We start from the raw sequence: 27,175 nt of genomic DNA, 5'->3' as shown, positions 1-27,175 counted from the left end.
CTCTGCGCATACTTAAAAGGTATCTTTTGGCCATCTCTGCTTTTTTGCTGTTGCCTGATCAACCCTCCCTGTTCAAGTCTCCTGTTGTCTTGTTTTCTGAAGGGCTTCCAGCATATGTTTCTATCCAATCCTTATTTTATGGCCAATAGACCTTTGTAGGAAACCCATCCCTCGATATAGTGCACCACAATGGGGTATACTGTCCAGAGAGGCCTAAGATTTTGTGGGCGAGCAGTTAGGCTAATCAGAGGGTAGAGCTAAGCATTTGTTGACACTGTAGTCCATCCCCTGGCTATGGTAATATTTGATTTGGGAGGGGTTACTGCCCTGAAACAGGTAGTCTTCTCTCCAAAACTACCAGTCTCTTGTCTGCTTGGAAATTATCTAGATACCTCAGCATGGGCTAAGGTAGAAAGAAGGACACATGGAGCAATGCTAAACATCCCTGAGATGGTGTGTGTGAAAACCAGGGCACAATGCACAGGTGAAAAAGGAGAGTTGGAACCTGAAATGATGGCCCAACCTCCCAAGAGAAAAGGTAGGAAGACTGGTGAAACAGCTTCCACACAGCAAGAGGATCAGGGCCCCATTTCTCATGGAGAGGATTTGGCTGCCCCTTACGGAACTGAGCCCATGGAACTTGAGCCTCACAACTTCTAACTCTTGTGGCCAGGGGTACCCTCTACGGAACATCTGTGCCTTGGGCATCAGGTCTGCCCCACTCTGCCTGAGTCAGCAAGCTGCTGCACAGGATCCAGGAGATGACAGGGGCTCCTTCAGGGTGTATTAGAAGGAGTGACTCCTGTACACTGAGGCCATAGACCCCAAACCTGGTGCCACTAGGGGATTGAGTGGTAGTACCTCAGTTGTATAGCGATTCCTGCTCAGATTGGCCGATGACATCCTCCTAGCTGGGCATCTGGGCCAGACAAAATCTTGGAAAAACTTTTATTGGCCCTAGATGTCCCAAAAAGTCAAGGAGTTTGTAAGCTCCTGTATCACCTGTCAAGCCAGTGGCAAAACGGGTGGACACCCAAAGGGCCCCCCCTAATTCTTCTATCAGTGGTTGGGGTTTCTCTTTGAAAGTGTAGGTGAACACACCATTCCGGACATCTGTGCATAGCACAGTAAATCCTCTAGCACATGTTTGGTAGTCTTACAGAGATTCATACCTGTTAAAGAGTAGCCTTGACTTATTAAACTATTTTTTTGTTCAAGTGCACATGGTACAATATGTTTTGTAAGGTTTGTGTCTTTTTCTACTATACCCACAGCTTGCAACTGTCAATGTATGTATTTTCCTCGTCCAGTGTTTTAAAAAAAAAAGGGTTATTTAATGAGTCAGCAACATTGGTGTGATACTCAACATTGTGTATCTGAAAGAGACATACGTTAGTATTAGATTCCTTACCTTAGAATATCCCCAGGCGTCAGACTGGATCCGGAAATTTTTGCGTAGCAGTACCCTTGCGCGTCGGTAGGCGTCGTCTGCGGCTCCGCGTCCGTCGTCGGCGTCGTGGGCGCCGTGATGACGTCGTCGGAGTACTTAGACGCCGCCTCCGCGTGCTGACGTCAGTTCTTCTTTTTTCCGCGCCAGCAAGCGCAGATCTGGAAAAAGCAGTAACCCTGGTCAATTTTTGACTAACTTTTTTGATCATTTTTGATTGCTTTTCGAAGTCTCTCGACTCCGAACGGTGCCGTAGGGATGCCCGGCTTCAAGCACTGTGACGATTGCGACCGTCTGATGTCGGTCACGGATCCTCACCGCGTGTGTTTATCTTGTTTGGGCGTCGACCACGACGACAAGGCCTGCTCCGACTGCCGGGCCCTCTCCTCGAAAGCCAGGCGGGAGCGGTCCCGTAGGCGCCTCGAACTCCGGCAGTCGGTCCCGGTCCCGATCCCATGGGAGGTCGAGGGACAGGTCGCGGGCTCGGAGCCACCACAGCTCCGAGAGTAGGCCGCACTCCTCCGGGTCGAAGTCGTCGTCAGGTAAGAGGCACAAGAAGTCCAAGCGGCGTCATCGCTCCTCGGACTCCCCCCGACGCTCGCGCGATGCGGCCGGGGGTTCGGGTGACACCACCCACGCGGCTCCGTCGGAGTCGCGGGCACCGCGTGCAGCTCCACACCCTCCGGTCCCTGGGCTGAACGCGTCGCAGGAGGAGATCGAGCGCTTCCTCATGGCCATGAGGAAACTCTCTCCTCCGACGGGCTCCGCGGCGCCTCCGGGCCCAGCGGACCCGTCTGGGGGCCCTAGCGGGTCGGCGGCTCCGGCCTCGACGCCGTCGGGTGCTTCGGCCCCGACGCCGCCAACGCCTTCGGGCCCGGCGCCGCAGGCCCCCATTATCCCGACGCCGCCGGCGCCTTCGGGCCCGGCGCCGAGGGGTCCAGTTGTCCCGACGCCGCCGGCGCCTTCGGGCCCGGCGCCGCAGGACGCCGCTGGTCCTCCTTCGGGATCTGGTTCGTCGCCGGTGGATATGACGACCTCCCCGGCGTCGGACCCTCAGGTGTCGCCTCCGGCGCCGTCCTCGGGCGGCGCCGGCCCCGGTCCTACCTTCGTTCCTGTTCAGCCGTCGGGACGGCCCCGATGGGCGCCGCTCCAGACGTCGTTTGGTGAATTTCACTTTTATGAACAGGCCCCATTGGTTGAGAACCCTGAATTTCAGGAGATGGGTGATGAAGAGGACTGGGAGGGGTCTGAAGACCCTCTGACCAGAGAGTGTCAGTCTCAGGAGGACTGGACAGGAGACCTGGGGGAGGCCAGTGGCCTGGACACCTCTCCAGACAATGGTTTTGTCTCTCCTCCTACCGTGGCTTCGGAGGAGGGGGCAACATATAGTGTGGTGCTGATGAGGGCTGCCAAGGCCTTGGGCCTTGAGCTCCCCGTCGCGGCCGTGAGGACTAACCTCCTCACTGACGTCCTTAAACCGCAGTCAAGCTCGGCCGAGCCTCTGCTGCCCTTTAATGAGGCCTTGACCGACGTTCTTCTGGGCACTTGGTCCAAGCCCGCTACGGGTTCGCCCGTAGATAGGAACGTGGCCAGACGCCACCGCCCAGCCCCGGGCGACCCATGTTTCCTGTCCTCCCACCCTACCCCCGAGAGCCGGGTCATCCAGGCCTCCAATTCCCAGACCGCATTCCCGTCGGCCCCGCCGGACAGGGAATCCAAGAGGTATGACCAGTATGGGAAGAAGATCTTCTCATCCCTTAGTCTAGGCCTGCGGTCTTCCAACACCGCCTGCCTCTTGGGACGTTACACACACTCTGTGTGGGATAAGGTCGCGGAAGTGCTACCAGAGTGTCCGTTGGAGGTACGGGCCAAACTTGGCAAAGCCCTTATGGAGGGCCGGGATGCAGCCAAGTATTCCATCAGGTGTGGGCTGGATACCACCGACTCGCTAGGTAGAGCGATGACAACGACGGTGGCGGTCAGACGCCACGCCTGGCTGAGGTCCGCCAACTTCTCGGCAGATGTCCAGAGCACACTCATGGACATGCTGTTCGATGGCCGTCGCCTCTTTGGCGACAAGGCAGACCATGCGCTTGAGCGCTTTAAGGACTCCAGTGCTACGGCCAAGTCCTTGGGCCTCTCGGGCCAGCGCCAGCAATCGGCTGCCTTTCACTCCTTTCGTGGCCACGGAAGGGGTGCGCCCACACGCACCGCCAGCCACGCTCCGCAGGGCAATACCCAACGCGGTGGCGGCCGTGGGAACCGCCGTCCGGGCGGTCGGGGGCAGCGGCGAGGTCAGTCCACACCTTCCCCCGCAGCATCCGCCTCAAAACCCTCATAGTCCGTGCTTTCAGGCCCATGTGACGCCAGTGGGAGGCAGGGTTCGCCATCACCACCACCACTGGCGCACTGTCACGTCGGACAGGTGGGTGCTGCAAATCGTCCGAAGGGGCTACTCCCTCCCCTTCGAGGCGACTCCTCCAGCCATGCCACCGCAGAACCACCGTGTATCGGGGGATCATTTGCGACTTCTGCAGGAGGAAGTTACGGCCCTCTTGGCCAAGGGGGCCATCGAGCGCGTTCCTGGGCCAGAAGTAGGGTGTGGTTGCTACTTCCACTACTTTCTGGTTCCCAAGAAGGGCAAGGGGGGCCTACGCCCTATCTTGGACCTACGGAACGTCAACGGCTTCCTCCGGAAGGAGAAGTTCAAGATGCTGACACTGGCTCAGGTCCTGGCTGCCCTGGATCCAGGAGACTGGGTGATAGCGTTGGACTTGCAGGACGCTTACTTTCATATCCCCGTCCTGCCTGCGGTTCATGGTTGGCCACGAGCACTTTCAATTTACCGTGCTCCCCTTCGGCCTTACCAGCGCCCCACGGGTGTTCACAAAGGTGATGGCGGTGGTCGCAGCTCATCTGCGCAGGTTAGGGGTTTCAGTCTTCCCCTACCTCGACGACTGGTTGTTGAAGGCGGGCTCGCCCCAGACAGTCGTCAGCCACCTCCAGACGACGGCAGACCTCCGGCACCAGCTGGGGTTCTCCATCAATGTGCCGAAGTCACACCTGTGCCCCTCTCAGAAGCTCCTCTTCATCGGAGCGGTTCTGGACTCGGCGCGGTTTCGGGTTTATCCGCCCGAACAGCGGGTCCGGAATATTCAGGCTCTGATTCCCATCTTTCAGCCGTTATCCCGGGTTTCGGTCAGGTTGACGCTGCGGCTTCTGGGGCTGATGGCCTCCTGCATCCTACTGGTGCATCACGCCAGGTGGCGGATGCGGGCTCTGCAGTGGGACCTGAAGTTTCAGTGGGCCCAGCATCAGGGCAACCTATCCGACCACGTCCTGATCTCGGAGGGCACTGCGAGACAGCTGCAGTGGTGGCTTACGGACCGCGATTGGGTCAGCGGCAGATCCCTCTCCCTTCCCCAACCGGAGCACGTAGTTGTGACGGACGCGTCCCTCCAGGGCTGGGGAGGCCACATGGGAGAGGCGGAGATCAGAGGCCTCTGGTCTCCGGCGGAGACCCGGCTCCACATCAACCTGTTGGAGCTCAGGGCGATTCGTCTGGCACTGAAGGCATTCCTCCCCTCTGTCCGGGGGAGTGTAGTGCAGGTGTTCACGGACAACACCACCGCCATGTGGTACTGCAACAAACAAGGCGGGGTGGGGTCGTGGATCCTTTGTCAAGAGGCTCTTCGCCTTTGGCAATGGCTGGAACGCCAGGGCGTGACCCTGGTGGCTCAACACCTGGCGGGTTCTCTGAACGCCAGGGCGGACGAGCTCAGCCATCGGTGCATGATGGATCACGAATGGCGTCTGAACTCGGACGTGGCGCAAGGCCTCTTTCAGCGATGGGGAGAGCCTTGGCTAGTCTATTCGCCACCAAAGAGAACGCGCAATGTCATCAGTTCTGCGCGTTGGAATTTCCAAGGCGGCACTCGCTCGGAGACGCTTTTCGTCGCGAGTGGAGTTGCGGTCTGTTGTACGCCTTTCCGCCCATACCACTTCTGCTCAGAGTGCTGAAGAAGATCAAGCGCGACCGGGCCCAAGTCATCCTTGTGGCTCCGGACTGGGCGAGAAGGTACTGGTATCCAGAGCTACTCAGTATGTCAGTCGATCCCCCGGTTCGTCTGCCTCTTCAGGAGGACCTTCTGTCGCAGCAGCAGGGGACGGTCCTCCACCGAACCTGTCCAGTCTCCACCTCCATGCTTGGAGCTTGAGCGGCGACAGTTGAGGCCATTTGACTTGCCTCCTGAAGTTTGTAACATCATTCTGGCAGCCAGGCGTCCCTCCACAAAGTCGGTATACGCCTGCAGGTGGAACAGATTTGTGGCATGGTGCACAGCAAAGGCTGTGGATCCCCTCAATGCCCCTCTTTCTGAGGTCCTTCTCTTCCTTCTTTCTCTTGCCCAGCAGGGCTCTGCTCTGGGCACTATCAAGGGCTACCTTTCTGCCCTTTCAGCCTTTCTCAGGCTGCCTGATCAACCTTCTTTGTTCAAGTCCCCTATTGTTAATAGATTTCTTAGGGGCATCACACACACGTTTCCTCCTGTTCCGTTTGTGATGCCGCAGTGGGACTTGAACCTGGTTGTTACATTTCTGATGTGCGCTCCCTTTGAGCCACTTCACAACTGTCCTCTTCGCCTTCTGACCTTGAAGACTGCTTTCCTGGTTGCCATCACCTCTGCCAGGAGAGTGAGTGAGCTCCAGGCCCTTTCTGTACTCCACCATTCCTTTTTGTCCATCCGGACAAAGTGGTGCTGCGTACCAAACCTTCTTTCCTGCCCAAGTTTGTCACGGCCTTCCACATCGGGCAGTCTATCACCTTGTCAACCTTCTTCCCGCCACCGCACCCCTCTAAAGAGGAAGAGTGGCTCCACCGTCTGGACCCAAAACGTGCGCTCTCATTCTACTTGGATCGCACACGCCGGTTCCGGGTGGATGACCAACTCTTTGTTGGTTACGTGGGCGCGAAGAAGGGGAAAGCGGTGCACAAGAGGACCATCTCCCGGTGGATCATCTTGTGTATCCAGGCATGCTACTCCTTGGCTAGAAAGGAGCCCCCTGTTGGATTACGGGCTCATTCCACCCGAGCCACGGCGACTACAACTGCTCTGGGCTGGGGTGTGCCCTCACAGGACATCTGTCAGGCAGCTACGTGGGCATCGCTGCACACGTTTGCAAGACACTACTGCCTGGACAGTCAAGTCCGGAGGGATGACTTTCTGGTGTGATTATTGGTTCGCAGACCCACCACCGGGGTTGATATTGCTGGGGTATCTATTTTAGGGTAAGGAATCTAATACTAACGTGTCTCTTTCAGATGCACAAGTTACTACTTGTGTAACGATATATCTGTAAGAGACATTAGTTAGTATTAGATTCCTTACCGACCCGCCCATCCTCCCCGTTCTGCGAACCAATATCTAGGGTTAGGGTTGTCCCCTTTCAGGGCCCTAGTTTCAATGGCACCAGTGTTGGTTTTTAACATGGCTCTGCGTTTCTGGCGCGGAAAAGCTGTGTCTAAGAACTGACGTCAGCACGCGGAGGCGACGTCTAAGTACTCCGACGACGTCATCACGGCGCCCACGACGCCGACGACGGACGCGGAGCCGCAGACGACGCCTAACGATGCGCAAGGGTACTGCCAAGCAAAAAAATCCGGATCCAGTCTGACGCCTGGGGATATTCTAAGGTAAGGAATCTAATACTAACTAATGTCTCTTACAGATATATCGTTACACAAGTAGTAACTTGTGCTTTTTGTACAATGATCAAAAGATACAAAAGAGAGGTACTGGCAGTGTTGCAGAAGTTTCAAGTTGTTAAAACATATATTACATTTACAATCATGCCCCAATCTTAATGGGTCAGATTTTGACCTAATCCACACTTACTTATTCAGTCCGACAAATTTACTTGGAGTTGTATCAGAGTGGAGCTCAAATGCACAACATACTTAGCAAACTTCTCAATTTTGCCAGGGCTAGGAGGGCAGTGTCTGGGCTAAGCAAGGAGTGACAAAAATGTCCCTAACCCCAATGAAAGAGTCTAGAGTTGAAGAGGTGGGAGCTGATAAAAGTTTACTAGACCTCAGTTGCGGACTACTTCGCAAAAGTCTCCAAGAACACTGGAATTGAATTATTGCAGCACAATAACAAACATATTTAACACCACTGCACTTAAACAAAATATATCCAGAGGTGTGAGATACCTCCCCAAGATGCAACCCAGAAGGTGCAGGGTTTTTACATATGCTTTGGATTTTTCCCTGCAATCAGGCATAACTGGTTAAAATGTATGAACCTGGTCGCATCATTCACTAGCAGGACTAACATTTGCAAACCGGAAACCTGCTTGGTGGACTTCATGTTTAGAACCAGAAGAAGGAAATTGTAATATAGGTGTGTTGACCTGGCTCAATTATTGGCTAAAAAACAAATCACTATGTCATGGAAATTTCCATGTGACCTCTAGATCCTCATTTTTGATGGGAGCTACTGAAGTCCCTTGCATCTGATTGAGACTTTTAGCTGCAGATTCCTTACCTTTGAATTTGCTAGGCGTCAGGCTGGATCCAGAAACGTTCGCTGAGCAATACCCTTAGTGTGCAACGTTGGATGGCTCCATTCAGCCCCACGTGACATCGCTAGCGTCGGTTATGACGTTGCAGTGCCTATATACGCGCTACCCAGGTGCGCGGATATCAGTTCTTTTCTTTCCGCACCACTTAAGCGCCAATTCGGGAAGAGCTACCCCTCTGCTGCTTTAGGCAGCTGTTTCACGTCTTTTGTCAAAATGTGAATTTTTTCTGACTTCGTGTGCAAGGGATGTCTTCGAGGAAGACCGGTTTCAAGCTGTGCGGGACTTGTTCCTGCATGATATCGGTCACAGATCCCCACCGCGTATGTCTTTGGTGTCTCGAGCGCGACCATGATACACAATGGCTCCGAAGACCTTAATGGAGTGGACGATGAAGTTACTCACGGCCCGGCAGTCGACACCATCTAGCGAGACCCTGAGGAGGGTCACAGTCCCGATCGCGGGACCGCTTCCCGAGCCCGAAGTCCTAGTCATCACATTTGAGGTCCTCTGGACACTCGGGGAAGAGGCATAAGAACGGGAAGAAGTCCAAGCGGACTTTGTCTTCAACTCAACTGGTGTCCGTTGTCAAGAGAGGTAAGGAGCACCGATGCTCTAAGAACGGTTCCCCGGAGCCAGAGTAGACTTTGCGTCTCCCCCCCTTTCGGGGAGCCGGAGCTACTTCCACTCAAATAAGGGTTTTACGAAGCCATGCACCACGTATTTGAGCGGAACCACCCCGCTGTAAGAAAGTGGCTTTGTATATACTGGACCAAAGTAAGGTACAATGTGCACAGAGTCCACAGTCCCCAGATGTTTGGCAGAGGCTAAAGTTAGATATAACTTTACTCTCTAAAGTGGTAGCTTGGTCGAGCAGTAAGGCAGTATCAGAGGACAGTGTAAAGCATTTGCTGTACACACTCAGTCAGCAAATGGTCTCACACACTCAAGAACTGAACTCTAGGCCAATTGTTTGTATAAAAAATATATAGTTGTTTTATATTAGAACCATTAAGGTATCAAAATATACCTTCTCAGAATGAGTTACTTTAGTAAGATACTTTTCAAATAGGCAATAGACTTTGTAAGTACAGTAGTTACAGTTGTTCCGATAGGCAACACAATTTCAAACACAATGCAACATTAAGCTCAATTGGAATTTCTATTTAAATGCAATTAGTTACTTTATAGATTACTTTTCTAACCACAGGACTGGATCCTAGATACAGTCCTGGAACATCTCCAGTAAACAATTGAGTAAAAGCGTTTTGATTACAGTAGTGATTTGTGAGGAATATTATTGTATTTTAAAAGTTGACACTTGGAAACTTTTTCACATAGAATCACCAATGTTATCCTATGGGCGGAAATTCACTTAGCAGGTAAGTAATGTTGTCGTTACTTTGTCTTACTCAGTAGTGGATCCTGGATCCAGCACTGGTGCATCTCCTGCAAACAATTGAAAGAAAGCGTTTAAGTTATACAGGCGATTTTTAAGGAATATTTGTAGTTTTCGAAAATCGACACTTAGAAACTTTTCTGGTGAAAACCAGACAATGGATTCCTATGGAAGGAAATTCAAGTTACTGGTAAGTACAGTTAAAATTACTTTTCATTGTCAGTGCTGGGCTAAAAGATGCAGCACTGAGTCTCTCCTGATAACAGGTGAGTAAATTGGAATTCGTTGTTCAGCTGATTTTAGATGAATATTTTAAAGTTTCAAAACCCCACACTTTGAAGAATTTCCAAATGAAAGTCAATGTTACCCTATGGAAGAGAAGTGAGTTATCAGCTTTTGGGTAAGTACTCGACTGGTAGAGTTAAGGTTCTAGACATAGACTCAGGGGTCTCCCAGGGTCAGGTAGGTATAGTTGGTTCACCCTCAGCGGCACAGGTGCGGCCGGGTGCAGAGGTAGTTAGGCCCAATGTTATCCTATGAGAGGCAGGGGACCTTCGGTTGGTGGTTGCTGGCAAGCAGACCACCAGGCTGTGGGAGCTGGGCTCTTGGTCACTTGCTCAGGGCAAATGGGGAAGTAGATTAGGACCAAGGTTGCACTGCCAGGGGCACTCGGGCGGCTAGGTGCAGGGTGCTTTTAAGCCGTTGGGCGCTCAATGTTATTCATTGGAGAACTTGGAAGATGAACAAAGGCTGCAGGCTCGGGTTGGAGATTCAGGAGTGACCAACACTTCGAGGGGTAAGTTTGGATCTTGGAGGATAGGTGAGGACCCCGGAGTTGGGCCCAGTGGGCCGTGGGGCGCCCGGTGCAGGGGTGTCTTTTGACCTCTGGAAATCTTACCCTCTGCTGGTTGCGGTTGGAGGGGTCCCTGGTTGTGATGCTGCAGGCGTCGTCTGGGTCATCGAGGAGGGTCCTTGGGCACTGGATTTCGGTTCACAATCGCCGGGGGGACGTCCTCAGGGTCTTTGTCCACTCAGGCACGGGCCGGGCTCTGCGGGTGCAGACTGTGCTGGATTTATGGTTCCTGGCCGGCACCAGGGGTGTTGCTTTTTGAGCAGAACCACTGCTCGTGGGAGTCCCAGTCTTGGTAGAGTCTCAAGGCAGTCAGGTCCTCTGGGGTTTGTGAGGTTGCTGACCACTGAAGGCACCCGAGTTTTGCAGGAGCAGGTTCAAGGATCAACAGGCCGGTAAGGCTGGGGCCAAGTCAGTTAGTGTCGTCCTCTTGTTAGCAGCTGCACAGCAGGTCTTCTGGTTTCTTGATCTTCTTGCTTGTTTCAAATCAGGATCTGAGGAAGGAAGGTTTGGGAGCCCCTAAATACCAAATTTAGGGGCGTTACAGGTAGGGTGAGAGCAGGGACCGATGGGTCCTTGTCCTGGGGTGAGTACACCCCTTATCCTGCTCCTCTCCTGTGGGAGGGGGGCAGGAGCCTATCTCTGATTGGGCAGGGCTCCCCATCCTCAAAATGGCGAGAGCCTGGAGATGTGCTTCACCTCTCCTCCCCCACCTGAGGGGTGGGGTTGGCAGAGGTTGGCACACCCTCTTTCCTTCCTTGGGGTTTCACGCCAGTCTTCCCGCCAGAGTAGGGGTCAGAACTGGTGGGGGCCAGTTGCTGAGTACAGCAAGTGGCCTGGAGGAGCTCACAAAGGCGGCATGCCTTTGAAGCTACCCCTGCCCATCCTGGGGGAGGAGACCTAGCACCTCGCCCCGGACGTGCATTGTTGCAGGCCCAGGAGAGCAGATGGCTCTCCACCCAGGGGTCCAGCAACATGTCTGCTGTGTGGCAGCCTAGGCAGCCTCTCAGTCAAGACGTGGAGTGTAGGTTAGGTTCAGGAGGCAACTCTAAGTTGCCCTCTGTAGAGCATTTGGCATTAAATCCCACACTGGCATCAGTGTGGGTTTATTGTGCTGAGAAGTTTGATATCAAACTTCTCAGTCTTCAGTGTAGCCAGCATGGTGCTGTGGAGTTCGTAATGATAACCTCCCAGCACCATATACTCTTAATGGCATCACTGCACTTACAGTGCCCAGGAATGGCCCTGGGTACTGTAGGGGCACAGGGCTCATGCACCTGTGTCCACACTACTGGCATAGTGCACCCAGCTAGAGGGGTGACTGATGTATGCCAGGGCAGTGTGTTTGTGGGCATGGCACACAGGGATGTGTGCCATGTCGACTCTTTGAGGGTGGCACAATAAGTGCTGCAGCCCTTCGGGGTCTTCTCTGGTCACAATGCCCTGGGTACCTAGTGTACCATTTACCAGGGGCTGACATGTGGCCAGAGATGCTAATTGGATTTAGACTTTAGTACAGTTTTTAGGGAAGAAACACAGGCCCTGGGTACCTGATTGGCAGGAACCCAGGGCACACCAAGGAAAAGTGCATCAGTTATCAGGCAAAAAGTGGGGGGGTTACTGCAACAGAAACCTACTTCCTTACACCCGCTGATGATACTTCCGACCCTGCGCGGCAGAATGGTGTCATTGGGTTTGACGCCGTCGGCTCCGGCCTTAGCGTGGGTTGGGCCCCAGGGATTCGATCCCAGATCTGGTTCGATGCCGATCGTGCCATCTCGCCTTTTCCTGGCATCGAATCCGAAGTCGGTGCCTCCGAAGTCACAGATACCAATCGGTGGCGCAAGCCCCATCCTCATCCCCGATGACAAGGAGCCGGAACAGCGTTGATCGACGCCGATTCCGACATTGACATAACCCAGAGGTTCTCTGTTGTCTCCTGAGCACTTTGAGGATGTGCTAGGCTCAGTAGAGGCTTGGGAGAGGTCTGGGGACCCTCTTGAAACCCAGGAAGTGTCTGAAGAGAATTTAGACTGGTATGGGGAACTTGTGCAGGCCAGTGGACTGGATATTTCTCCAGATACTGGCATGCTCTCTCCACCAACATTGGCTACGGAGGAAGCATCCTATGCCATGGTGGTTAAGAGAAGAGGGCAGCCGAGGACCTTGGACTGGAGTTGCCCTTGGGGCGGGTCAGGACTTAATCTCCTGACTGAAGTGCTTCAACCTGGGGCTTCCACTTCTGAACCCCTTTTGCTAATTAAAGAGGCACTTACAGATGTCCTTCTAGGAGCATTGTCCAAACCTAGCACAGGGGCTCCTGTGAATCCGACGATGGCACGCCACCATCGCCCAGCTCCGGGTGACCCAAAATTAGTCAACCAATACCCCACCCCAGAGAGTTTGGTGGTGGAAGCCTCCTCATCTCAAGACGCATTCCCTTCCGCCCCTCCGGGTAGGGTATCCAAGTGGCTGGATTCATTCAGGAAGAAGTTTTTTTCTTCCTCCAGCCTGGCATTGCCGTTGGTGAATACTGTGTGCTTATTGGGCTGTCCTGGAGTGAGTTCACCCCTTATCCTGCTCCTCTCCTGTGGGAGGGGGGCAGGAGCCTATCTCTGATTGGGCAGGGCTCCCTATCCTCAAGATGGCGAGAGCCCGGAGATGTGCTTCACCTCGCCTCCCCCACCAGAGGCGTGGGGTTGGCAGAGGCTGGCACAACCCCTTTCCTTCCTTGGGGTTTCACGCCAGTCTTCTCACCAGAGTGGGGTCAGAACTGGTGGGAGCCAGTTGCTGGGTACAGCAAGTGGCCTGGAGAAGCTCACAAAGGCGGCATGCCTTTGAAGCTAACCCTGCCCATCCTGGGGAAGGAGACCTAGCACCTCGCCCATGACGTGCATTGTCGCAGGCCCAGGAGAGCGGATGGCTCTCCACCCAGGGGTCCAGCAACATGTCTGCTGTGTAGCAGCCTAGGCAGCCTCTCAGACAATACATGGATTGTAGGTTAGGTTCAGGGGGCAACTCTAAGTTGCCCTCTGTAGTGGATTTGGCATTAAATCCCACACTGGCATCAGTGTGGGTTTAATGTGCTGGGAAGTTTGATATCAAACTTCTCAGTCTTCAGTGTAGCCATCATGGTGATGTGGAGTTCGTAATGACAACCTCCCAGCACCATATACTCTTAATGGCATCACTACACCTACAGTGCCCAGGAATGGCCCTGGGTCCTGTAGGGGCACATGGCTCATGCACCTGTGTCCACACCACTGGCATAGTGCACCCAGCTAGAGGGGTGACTGATGTCTGCCAGGGCAGTGTGTTTGTGGGCATGGCACACAGGGATGTGTGTCATGTCGACTCTGTTTAGTTCTGCACCAGCACACTCAGCCTGCAAAGGCAGTGTTTGGGTGTCAGGGTACAGGGCCCCTGAGGGTGGCACAATAAGTGTTGCAGCCCTTAGGGGTCTTCTCTGGTCACAAGGCCGCCCTGGGTACCTAGGGTACAATTTACCAGGGGCTGACATGTTGCCAGAGATGCCAATTGGGTTTAGACTTTAGTACAGTTTTTAGGGAAGAAACACAGACCCTGGGTACCTGATTGGCAGGGACCCAGGGCACACCAAGGAAAAGTACATCAGTTATCAGGCAAAGAGTGGGGGGGTTACTGCAACAGAAACCCACTTCGTTACACCCGCTGATGATAGTTCGGACCCTGCGTTGCAGAATGGGCGACATTGGGTTCAACGCCGTCGGCTCCGGCCTTAGCGTGGGTGAGGCCCCATGGATCCGATCCCAGATCCGTTTCAATGCCGATCGTGCCATCTCGCCTTTCCCTGGCATCAAATCCGAAGTCGGTGCCTGCGAAGTCACAGATACCCATCTGTGGTGCAAGCCCCATCCTCATCCCCGATGATAAGGAGCCTGAACAACGTTGATCGACGCCGATTCCGACATTGACATAACCCGGAGGTTCTCTGATGTCTCCTGAGCACTTTGAGGATGTGCTAGGCTCAGTAGAGGATTAGGAGAGGTCTGGGGACCCTCTTGAAACCCAGGAAGTGCCTGAGGAGAATTTAGACTGGTATGGGGAACTTGTGCAGGCCGTGGACTGGATATTTCTCCAGATACTGGCATGCTCTCACCACCAACATTGGCTACGGAGGAGGGAGCATCCTAGGCCATGGTGGTTAAGAGAAGAGGGCAGCCCAGGACCTTGGACTGGAGCTGCCCTTGGGGCAGGTCAGGATTTAATATCCTGACTGAGGTGCTTCAACCTGGGGCTTCCACTTCTGAACCTCTTTTGCTATTTAATGAGGCACTTACAGACGTCCTTCTAGGAGCATTGTCCAAACCTAGCACAGGGGCTCCTGTGAATCGGACGATGGCACGCCACCATCGCCCAAATCCGGGTGACCCAAAATTCCTCAACCAATACCCCACCCAAGAGAGTTGGTGGTGGAAGCCTCTACATCTCAAGACGCATTCCCTTCCGCCCCTCCGGGTAGGGTATCCAAGTGGCTGGATTCATTCAGGAAGAAGTTTTTTTCTTCCTCCAGCATGGCATTGCGGTTGGCGAATACCGTGTGCTTATTGGGCCTTTTTTCACATTCCCTTTGGGAGACGGTTTTGCAAGTGCCGCCACAAGTCCCGGAGGAGGCCCGGACTGTGCTCTCCCAGGCTATCAAGGATGCGAGGGATGCAGCAAAATTCACCATACGGTGTGGCCTAGATACAACTGATTCGCTTGGCAGATTTATTTTAATGACAGTGGCATTGAGGCACCATGCATGGCTTCAAAGAACTAGCTCTTCAGGTGATGACCAAGCCAATTTGATGGACATGCCCTTTGATGGAACCTGCCTATTTGGGGAAAAGTCAGACTTGGCCCTGGTGAGGTTCAAGGACTCTCGAGCTAAGGCCAGATCCTTTGGCTTCTCCTCCACCCCCGTGGCCAGTCTTCCTTTTGTGGCAACGGAAGGGGTTTCCAGCCGTGTCAGCCCTATCCCAGCCACCGCCCCATTCAGACTTCCGAAGGCGTACGAGGACGTGGACGCAGTGCATTCCAATCTCGGAATGGAGGCCAGAAGTCATCAACCACACTGACCACAACAGCTGCAGCCTCCAAGCAATCCTAGGCTGATTCTGCAGAACCACACTACTCCAGTTGGTGGTAGAATTCATCATTATCTCCCTCACTGGAGATCCATAACATCAGACAAGTGGGACTTGAAGATAGTCCAGAAGGGTTATTCTCTACCTTTTCTTTCTTTTCCTCCTCCTTTTCTGCCAAATCAGGAACGGCTGATGAAGGATCATTTAAAGTTGCTCCACGACGAAGATACGGCTCTCTTGGTCAAGGGAGCTATAGAAAGGGTCCCAGTTTCAGAAGTAGGCAGTGGTTGTTTTTCCCTCTACTTTCTGATTCCGAAGAAGAACAAGGGGCTACAGCCCATTTTGTATCTTCGGACTGTCAACTTCTTCCTCAAAAAGGAGTTATTCAAAATGCTCACTCTGGCTCAGGTCTTGTCTGCCCTAGACCAAGAAGGCTGGATGGCAGCGTTGGACCTTCAGGACGCGTATTTTCCCATTCGCATCCTGCCGGTCCACAGGCGTTTCCAGCGTTTCAAGGTAGGCCATCAGCACTTTCAGTTTACTCTGCTCTCCTTCGACTTTACCAGTGCCTCTAGGGTGTTCACCAAGGTGATGGCTGTTGTTGCAGCTCATCTGTGTAGGTTAGGGTTGTCAGTCTTCCCCTACCTCGACGACTGGCTGTTGAAGTCGTCCTCCCCCCAGGCAATCTCCCACCTCCAGACTATGGCAAACCACCTGCATTCGCTGAGGCTCTCTATAAACGTGCCAAAGTCACACCTGACTGCTTTTCAGGCACTCCATTTCATCCGAGCTGTTCTGGACACAGTGCAGTTTCAGGCTTATCCTCCCAAGCAGCGAGTCTAGGATATTCAGGATATGGTTCTGACATTTTAGCCTCTATCCAGGATTTCGGTGAGACTGACTTTGAGGCTGTTGGTCCTCATGGCCTCCTGAATCCTGTTGGTAAGACACAGCAGATGGCGTATGCGGGCTCTTCATTGGGACTTGAAGTTCCAGTGGGCACAGCATTGGGGAAATTTCAGCAACGTGATTCAGATCTTGGAAGGTACTGCGAAAGATCTGCAGTGGTGGTTAACGAACCACGATTACGTCAACTGCAGACTTCTCTCCCCCAACCATATCTCACAGTCGTGAAAGATGTCACTTCTGGGATGGGGTGGCCACCCGGGAGAGGTGGAGATCAGGGGACACTGGTCTCCGGTGGAGACGGGGCCACATAAATGTATTGGATTTCCGAGCGATTCAGTTGGCATTCAAAATATTCCTTCCCTCTGTCAAGAGGAAGTTAGTGCAGGTGTTCACAGACAACACCATTGCCATGGGGTACTGCAACAAGCAGGGCGGGGTGGGGTAGTGGACTCTTTGTCGATTGGCTCTTCGTCTCTGGTCGTGGCTGGAACAGCAGGGTATAACCCTGTTGGTGCAAGACCTGGCAGGTTCTCTGAATGCAGGGCGGTTGAACTTAGCCATCGGTGCCTGGTAGATCACGAATGGCGTCTTCACTCTCAGGTGGTGCAAGGTCTATTTCAGTGGTGGGGAGAGCCTTGGCTAGATCTGTTAGCCACCGAAGAGAATGCGCAATGTCAGCAGTTTTGCGCGTTGGAGTTTCCAAGGCAGCACTTGCTCAGTGACGCTTTTCGTAACGAGTGGAACTGCTGCCTCCTGTACGCCTTTCCCCATGTACCACTTTTGTCCTGAATGCTGAAGAAAATCAAGCGTGACTGGGCCCAAGTCATTCTTGTGGCTCCGGACTGGGCTCAAAGAGTCTGGTACATGGAATTCTCAAGCATGGCCATCGATCCTCTGATCAGACTGCTCCTTCGGGAGGATCTTCTGTTGCAACAACAGGGGATGGTCCTCCACCCTAACCTGTCCAGCCTCCACCTCCTAGAGTGGAGATTGAGTGGTGACAGTTGACAGGGTTTGACTTTCCGCCCAAAGTTTGTAATGTCATCTTGGCAGCCATGCGTCCCTCCACTAAATCGATGTCGATGGAATAAGTTTATGGCATGGTGCACAGCAAAGGATGTGGATCCCCTTTCTGCCCCTCTTTCCGAGGTTTTCTTGTTCATCCTTTCCTTGGCCCAGCAGGGCTCTGCTCTGGGCACTCTTAAATGATATCTTGAGGCTATTTCTGCTTTCCTTTGTCTACCTGATCAGCCATCTTTATTCAAGTCCCCTGTTGTAAATAGATTGTTTTTAAGGGCATTATTTATCTCTCTCCTCCATCTCCTTTCATAATGCCCCAGTGGGACTTGAATCTTGTTTTAACTTATCTTATGTACACTGCTTTCGAGCCTCTTCACTCCTGTCCTCTCAGGCTTCTTTCTTTAAAAACTGTTTTCCTTTTTGCCATCACCGCTGCTCGTAGGGTGAGCGAGCGTCAGGCTCTATCCTCTAAGCCCCCTTTCTTTTCTGTGCATACGGACAAAGTGGTGCTTAGAACGAGACCCTCATTCCTTCCTAAAGTGGTTACACCATTTCACATAGGACAAACAATCACTTTGCTCACCTTTTTCCCACCTCCGCACCCTTCCAAGAAGGAAGAGAGACTCCACCGTCTGGACCCAAAACGTGCGCTGCCCTTCTTGATTGCACAAAAGATTTCCGGGTGGATGATCAACTCTTCTTTGGCTATGTAGGTGCCCGGAAAGTTTGGGCTGTCCAAAAGCGCACTATCTCCCGATGGGTTATCCTGTGTAGCAAAATCTGTTCTGCTTTAGCACAAAAGGAACCTCCAGTAGGTCTGTGTGCTCATTCCACTAGAGCAACGGCAGCTACTACTGTATTGGCACGTGGAGTCCCACTCTTTGACATCTGCCAGGCGGCAACTTGGGCATCCTTGCACACATTCAACAGACATTACTGCCTCGACAGCCAGGTTTGGAGGGACAGATATTTTTCCCATTCGGTCCTCCAGAACTTTTTGGTGTGAACTTAGGTCGCAGTCCCTCCTCCGGGGAAGGTATTGCTGGGGCATCTAGTCAAAGTTATGGAATATATAACTAACTGTCTCTTTCAGATGAACATGTTACTTACCTTCGATAACGATGTATCTGTAAGAGACATAGGTTAGTTATAGATGACTTAACCCACTTCCCACCTGCTCTGCAAACTGACTTCTATGGATAGGGACTCCCTTAGAGGGCCCTAGTTATAGCACACCTGTGGTCAGTGTCTTTCATGGTTCTGTACTTCTGGCATGAAAGTTGTGTTAGAACTGATATCAGCACGCTTGGGCGGCATCTAAGTAGACATCGCAACGTCATCCTAGCGTCCACGACGCCGATGACGCAATCGGAGTCTACCAACGCCACCTACCAACGCGCAGCGGTACTAAGAAAAAATTCTCCGTATCCAGTCGGAGGCCTGGGGGTAATTCTAATGTAAGGAATCTATAACTAACCTATGTCTCTTACAGATACATTGTTACTGAAGGTAAGTAACTTGTTGTTCAGGGCCCTAGTTTTGCACACGACTACGTTAGTTACTATGTTGCTCTGCTTTTCTGGCAGGGAAAAACTGAAATGTACTAACGTCCGCGTGCCTGGGTGGTGCCTCGTTATAACCGATTCTAACAACGCCATTGACATCACTCAGAGCCAAATGGATCCACCCGACGATGCGCACAAGGGGTATTGCTTAGCAAAAGTTTCTGGATCCGGCCTGGCGCATGGGAAATTTAAAGGTAAGAAATCTACAGCTAGATCGAGTCTGTAACAGATACTGAATTACCGAAGGTAAGAAACTTGTTCATTTAGTTGTGTGTTCATTACAATGCCCTCGTATCTTGAAATGCTAATTAGAAAAGAACCTGCCATTGTCGGTAATTATTTATATCAATAATGCATAAGGCAGAAATTATTGCAAGTGGGGCACATGTGCATCTTAACTGTTGATTTTCTTAAGCTGCAAGTTTCACTGATAAAAACAGTAAAATTGAAGAACATTTCAAAGAAATGCTACTAATAGAAGGTAAACTGTTTTATATTTTGTTTAATTTTCTTGTATTTCTTATTTTGTAACCGTATATGTGTTGTGTAAGTAACGTTTATAATGTAAGATGTAGATTAGTGTATTCCTAGTGCAGACATTTTGTAACGTAATTTTTCAACACCTTGTTGATGACAGGTCCAGATCTCTGACCAGAAAGTTGATCAAAGAGCCGAATTTTCAAAACTTGCTGAATTCAGATTGGCCTTGATTGTTACTGCTGTCAAAATGTTGTCTGATGGGTCCATGAATGCATCAGTCAAGTTAACAAACTGCACACTGGATGACAAACGAAAAGATATCCAGAAGGCAACTCCAAGGTATTTTCTTTTTCTGACAATTGATAAAATATATTCTGTACTTTGATTTTCATGCTCTCTATTTGTCCTTGTATATAACATTTGATACTTCTGCAAGTTTTCTCAGATTAAAAAATGCACACTTATTTTGTTTTCAAAAGTATTCACTTATTTGTTTTGTTAAGCAATTGATTTTGATGTGAGAATCTCCTTCCTAACTGGGTTGAGGCACATGATTGGTCAAGGATCATCTGGAGGATATCTCGGGTACTTTCTTGACTGTTTTTGTTTGACATGCAATGGAGCCCAGACAACTGGGTGCTCCAAATTGTTTGTCGGTATTGCAACCTTCCAGTCACAGAAACACTGCCACCCAGGCCACCATCCTCCGACTGGCTGACTGAGGACCACCTCTCTCTGCTGCGTTAGGAGGTAAAGGCTCTTTTCACCAAAGGAGCTATCAACAGGGTGCCGACATCAAAAGTATGTTATAATTTCTATTCCTGCTACTTTCATGCAGAAAAAGGATTGAGGCCTCTGCCATATACTAGACCTACACCCTCTCAACTACTTCCTGAGAAGGGGGGAAATTCAAAATGCTCATGTTGGCTCAGGTATTGTCTGCCCTTGACCATCGAGAAAGGGGAGTAGCATTGGACTTGTAGGATGCCTATTTTCATATGCCTATCCTGCTGGCCCACCGATATTACCTGCAGTTCACGGTGGTCCACAATTACTTTTTGTATGCTGCACTCCCTTTTGGCCTTACCAGTCCCCCTCACGTGTTCATGAAAATGATTGTGGTGGTTGCAGCCCATCTGCAGAGGTCAGGATTCCATTCTTACCCCTACCTTGATGACTGGCTGTTAAAACCGAGCTTGACCCAGGAGTTCGTCACACACCTCTAGACTACGGTGGACATCTGCATTCACTCGAGTTCACTATCAGAGTGCCAAAGTAACACCCTTTCAGATGCTCCCTTTTATCGGCGCCATGCAATGCAATATTATTCCGTACCCCTCCGCTGTAGCTGCGAGTCTAGGATTTGGATGTTTCAGCCATTATCCTGGATTTCAGTAAGACTGACTCTGAGGCTGCTGGGTCTCATTGCCTTCTTTTCCTGCTGGTTCAACATGCCCGCTGGCATATGCACGCTCACTAGTACGATTCGTAGGCCCTCTGGGCACAGCACCATGGGAATCTCTCCAACCTAGTCCAGATATCAGAGGAAGCTGCAAAAGTCCTGCAGTGGTGGCTGACTGACCGTGATTGGGTCAGCGGCAGACCCCTCGCCCTTCCCCACCCAGATTTCACTGCAGTGATATATGAGTCACTCCTGAGCAGGGGAGGCCATATGAGAGAGTTGGAGATCCGAGGACTTTGGGCTCTAGTGGAATCTCTGCTCCACATCAGCCTTTCAGAGTTGAGAATGTATTCGTCTTCCTTCTTTCCGTCAAGGGGGAAGCGGATTCAGGTGCTCACAGACCACCATGTGGTACTGCAATGAGCAGGGCAGGATGGGGTCTTGGACGCTGTGCCACTGAATGTGGCTGGAACATCAGGTCATTTTCCTGTTTGTGCAGAGCCTTGCGGGATTCTGAATGCCAGAGTGGACAAGCTCAGTCACCAATGCCTTGTGGATCACAAATTATTACCATCAACAAAGACTGTGCACCCCTGCCATTGGGGAAAGTTTGTGACTGCTGCATTGATGAGCATTTGCACCCTTGTTCGAAGTGTTGTTGTTAGTTTTGTCATTAGTCCGGTCAGGCCTTGGTCTGGGCAAAGTTAAAAGGTATCTTTCAGCCATCTGTGCTTCTTTGAGGTTGCTGGATCAGCCATTCCTGTGCAAGGTACTGGCTGTGACACATTTGGTAAAAGGCTTCCAGCATATGTCACCCCCAGCCCACCCCCCTCCACACCTTTTGTTATGCCACCAAGGACCTCAATTTGCTTTTAACATGTGTTGCCCTCGTGTACCATTGCGCTGCTGCACTCTTGTCTTTTCACAATCAAGACCATCTTGATAGCCATCACACCGACCTGGAGGATCAGCAAGCTCTTTCTGTCCATCCTCCGTGCACCAGCTTCTTTCCAGACAAACTGACTCTAAGAACATGTGTTTCCTTTTTGCAAAAGGTGCTGACACCCTTTGACGTCGGCCAGTCCATCATGCTGCAGACCTTCTTCTCCCAGCCTCATCCCTCTAAGGAGAAGGGAAAAGGAAAAACTCCATTGCTTGGACCCGAAAAGAGACATTCTACATAGTTCGCACAAAGGAATACTAGGTAGGCAATCAGCTTTTTGTTGGGTTCACTGGTGCGAAAAAGAGCACAGCAGTGCAGAAATATACAGTCTCCAGATGGATTGTGCTCGCCATTAAAATCTGCTATGCATTGGCTGTGAAGCAACCCCCTGACGGCTTGCGGGCTCCCTCTACCAGAGCCAAAGTGGCAACCACTGGGTAAGCTCGCGGAGTCCCTGTTTTGGATATCTGCCAGACAGCAAAAACAAGATTACTCTTCTTCTCTCAAATCAGATTAACTTTTAGGGGTAATAAAAGACTCTGCAGAAACCAGGACTTTCCCATCAGTTGTGAGTCAAACGGCTTTAACAAGACTGGCAAAACAGATAGTAAAACAAGAGGAAATAAACGTATGCTTCCTACAAAGACGACTAATACGAATGATGTCCTCTTGCGTAGTGTTAATACCATTCTGCAGGCTGCACATGAGACACATACAAGAGAAGTTAGACAGACAATGGACCCAAATATCTGGCTTCTTCAGGGACAGGCTAGCTGTGACTACGAAAATTAAACAAGCAATCCCATGGTGGATGTCATAGACCATTCCTTCAGCCACAGTGTCAACTTGTGGTCATCTCATGGCTAAATGGAAGGATGGGGAGCTTACTTCCAAGAGCTGTCGGCCACAGAACTGTGGTCGCTACAGGAGAAACGTTGACATATAAATGTGCTGGAGCTCAGAGCAGTCGGGAGAACTACAATCCGTCCTCCCACAAATCTATAACTCAAAAGTACCAGTCAGAATCGGCAACACCACCATAATGCTTTATATAAGCAAATTAGGTGGGGCATGTTCTTGAATTCTGAGCAATTTCCAATAAGTTAGCCCCTTCTGGCAGAACATCTCGCAGACACAACAAAACAATCAAGTAGTATATCAGCAGATCACTACAGGATTGTCACAAGCAGGAGTTCAGAGACAGTAGCCTGAAATTAATATTCCAGATCGAAGGGAAGCCAAAAATAGACATCTTTGCAAAATAGAGCAACAAGAAATGCCTCTCTTATGCAAATACACACTCACAACCAAAATAATGGTGAAAAGCTCTTTCTGTTGGATAATACAGGATGTCTGCCTATGCCTTTCCAATGCTTCACCACCTGCCAAAAGTCATCACCAAAATGAAAAGAGAACCCTGCAGGCTGATGCTCATAGCCCGCACTTGGCCGAGACTGTACTGGTTTTCAGATCTGCTACAACTAGTTCAGGAAACACCCATTCTGCTGTTTTTAAGATTGATTCTATGTTCAGGTACTAGGGTCAGATACTTCACCCCAACCCTCAGCCTCTCAAAATGGTGACCGGGCTCCTGAGCACCATGAATTTGTAAAGATTAACATTCTGCATGACTTTAAAGATATCTTGACGCAAGCCAGAGCTATTTTAACCAACAAAACCTCTGCTGTGAAATGGAAGTAATACTATGTTTGGGGTCACACTAAAGGATTACATCCGTTTCATATTCATGCTCATCAAATACTTCCATATCTATACGAAATGGAGGATCTAATATCAGAGGCCCTATCCATCGAGATGGGCATGCGCAGGGGTGCCATTTATCTCCGTTTCTTTTCGCCCTGAAGATTCAGCTGTGACGAGAAATAAATCCGTGGGGTATTACCGTTGATGGTCGTGCCTATGTACTTGCATTATACGCAGATGATGCACTTCTGTATATCCGCCAGCCAGAAGGGGCAATTCCAGTGCTCCTGGATATACTAGCCTATTTTGGATCAGCCTCATGTTTGCACGTTAACCGCTGGAAGTTGGTTATATGTCCATTGGCAGCTCCACGTTGGACCTCCGTGAGGTTAAGTTCAGCTGGGAAAGCAACCATTTTCGCTATCTGGGCATACAGGTAGGTCGCCAGAAGCTCAGTATGCATTGAATATGAGAAGGGTCGTTAACGGGCCTGAAAGAGTCAGTCCGATTCTGGAACAGACTCCTCCTCTTGGTTGCAGTGACAAGGACGGTAATGCTCCCTGTTGCCTTTATGCACTCCAGAACTCTTTCTCCAGCATTCCAAAATCCACATTTGACACCCTGAAGAGTCTCCTAATCTCATTGGTATGGGCTAGAGGACAAATCAGTGTAAAATGTAAAATACTCAAGCTGGACATGGACTCGTGGGGACTGGGACTCCCAGATTTCAGACTTTATTATCTTGCGGGATTGTTACAAGATGCGGCATGGTGGGGTACAGAGGGCCGCAGCGTAGAAAAAGAATTACTGGTTGAATGGGGCAGCAGGACAGACCTACCGAGCTACCTTATGATGGGCTCGCAGACCCCTAGGGACAGCCCACACGTAATCCGACAGGTAGCAGAGGCCTGGGAGCAAGCGGTTACCCTGGTTCTCTGCAGGGCTCCATATGCTAATGCACTCCCACTTTAATGGCTACAAGGTTCTCACAGAATCCAGTCATTCATGGATATTACGAAGTGGTATGAGGGGGGGATGCACAACAGCTGGCCATTTGTATATGAATGGAACCTTCTTAACATTCGACGAGGCAAGAGAATGGTTCAAAGTGCCGGACTGTCACTTCTTACACAATGTGAAAATGTCATGCTCTGTTTGCGAAATATGACCTCATTTCCAGTTGGGACAAGTACTCCCACGCGTTAGCAATGTTGCTTGATCCCGGGTCCACCAGATGGCTAATTTCATGCATATATGAAGCTCTGAAAGAAGATTGCATGTTTGAGACATCCATAGTAAGAGACAGGTGGGTGGCGGACTGGCGGAATGGCGAATGGACGAGGGTGTTTGCACAGGTATGCGAGGTAGCCAGCAATGCCAGGTTCAAACTCACTCAGTTCTACTACCTACACCGCGCATACCTGACAAAGCAGAGATTGGGACGTTTCACCCCTGGGCAATTCTCGGCATGCCCCAGATGCAGTACGGACCCCACCATATTTATTCATATGACCTGGAGTTGTGTCCTCCTACAACCATATTGGCACCAAGTTATTCAGGCACTCAGTACATCTATGGCAGTGCGAGTAGAGGCTTCAATCAGGCTCCCCCACCCCTCTCCCTATTCCCCCCCAACCGCCCCCTCCAGCAGAGACAATTCGAGGGCAGACACGCAGGAGTGGGGTGTAGCGGAGGAGTGCCGCCTGAGTGTGGTGCATGGGGACAAGAATGCAGAGAGGGATCTGGGGGAGGGGCGGGCACATGATGGAGGTATTGCAGCCAGCGATAGACCAGTTTGAAAGGGAGGAGGGCTCACCACAGATGTCGAACCATATTACCCCCACGCCAAACCCAAAGAGTGGAAACAGTCGACACCTCCATGTGTAAAAAATAGCCTTATCGGAGACCAATGGTAGGCATTCTGGTAACACAATATTGGATTCCCAATAGTCCTGCCCTAGCTGATTTATATATTTTACCTACAAGATGGGTTCCGTCACTCGTCGCTGCCAAGGTTCCTTTCTTTTTATTACCATATTTCATTTTTGTTGTTAATAGTTCCTATGAGTACTCTTGCACGCATTAATTCTGTGTAGGAAAGGTTTTTAGACACTTTATATGCCCAGTGAAGAAACTACTAAGTGGTACATATGGACACACTAACAACTTGCCTAGATATAACTTGTTAACAATAGCCTGCCAATGATACACTGTACCATATATATGGCGAACATGTAAAGTGACCTCTGTGCAATAAAAGCAAGTTAAAAAAAGATATATACTTCCATATCTTCTGAATTTGGCTAACTCGATTAAACATGCTACATTTTAGAGTTCACCTGGCAGCCTCCTTACTTTTTGAAAGAACACCATCTATATGTCTCAAATGAGGAGGAATTAACCTCATGCGCGCTAGCGGTTTTCCCGCTGTGCGCTGGGTTTTTCAAAAACCCGCGTTACATGACAAGCTCAGCTCGTCATGAGCGTACGAGAGGCGTACCTCATGACGAGCTGAGCTCGTCATCAGCGTCGAAGGGGTTAAGAGAAATTTTGGTCCAGTATACGGTCTCCCAAACTGCAACAGTGCAAAATCTACGTCCCCCAAGTGGATTTGAATTAGGAAATTAGGGTGAGAATCTAAAACTTGAAAATATAGATTTTTGTGATACAAGTGTCACTCTACACCAAAGATGACGGATCACCCACGACAACACAGTTCTCTGCATGAGCATGGATCACATATTCTTATTATGTTGGTTATATTGCCAAATATCAATCAGTCATGATGTATGCTTATCATTAGACAGGAATTACAGTGACAGAAGGAAATATTTTTTGTTATTGCTCTGTTCTTTTCATGCCTCTTTTTGTTATTTCTGTGTTTTAATTGGTCACTAGCGTAGTTAATTTGACTACTATCCTAACTCATGAGATGTATGTCTTGTGAACAATAAGTATGGTTGTTTTTTCTTCAGTAAGGTGGGTGTTCACTTTTCTCCTGATTAAGATAGGAACTCAACCACGAGAGAAGATTAGGTAACAGATTTAGGGTCCTGAAGAATTGCAGTAGATCTTTTTGGACAATAAATGCATGAAGCGTGCAGACCTATACATAGACTAAGGAATTCACAGACCATCTACCATCTAATTATCATCTATTGAGAATACTTTCCTCCAGCACCTGAGGGGTGAAGTTGGCAGAAGGAGCACACCTCCTATTCTTGCTACGTTTTTCTCACCTGTCCTCACGCCAAAAAGGGGGTGAGGACAGGAAAGGGGCCTGCTCCCTCAAACAGGAGAGGCTGGGTTCTTTTTACAAAGGCGGCAAGGCCTTTAAATCTCCCTGCCACGGATGGCTCTTCCTGACCGTTGGGAAGTGTGAGCACCTCCACACAGAAAAGGCATTGTTCTTGACCCCAGAACACAAAGGTCCTCACATCATGAGGTCAGAACACTGTCTGGTGGGAAACGGTCTAGTTAAAAAGAGGCTGCAAGTAGGGACTGTGAGAAGTTGGCCTGGCATATGATGTCCACTATTCTAGTGGGCAACTTGCACCAGTCCAAACGACCCTTATTGATGGTAGGTTTAAAGACAACCTTTATAGAAAGCTATCCTAGTGGTAGCTGTGGAGGGCAGCCTTCAGGCTAAGTCTTGAAGGAATGTAAAGCAGCTTGTTTTACCAGTCTATAACCTCTTGAATGATCAAATGAAAGGAGAACCATACCAGGTATATATATAAAATATATGTATTTAATCTAAACACACCCC

General features: G+C 50.5%; 1 protein-coding gene across 2 annotated transcripts in view; it reads left to right on the top strand.

The window, feature by feature from the left end:
* VPS13A (vacuolar protein sorting 13 homolog A) overlaps positions 1–27,175 on the top strand; it is a 2,196,319-nt gene that overhangs the window by 902,823 nt on the left and 1,266,321 nt on the right. For both annotated transcript variants that reach the window (XM_078675860.1, XM_078675861.1), the window contains exon 37: positions 19,515–19,696. In XM_078675860.1, the coding sequence (XP_078531986.1) occupies positions 19,515–19,696 (182 nt within the window). The remainder of the gene's footprint in view (positions 1–19,514; positions 19,697–27,175) is intronic.

This window comes from Lissotriton helveticus, chromosome 2_1 (assembly GCF_964261635.1).
Source record: "Lissotriton helveticus chromosome 2_1, aLisHel1.1, whole genome shotgun sequence".
Classification (NCBI taxonomy): Eukaryota; Metazoa; Chordata; class Amphibia; order Caudata; family Salamandridae; genus Lissotriton; species Lissotriton helveticus.
This window is presented reverse-complemented; position numbering and strand designations above follow the sequence as displayed.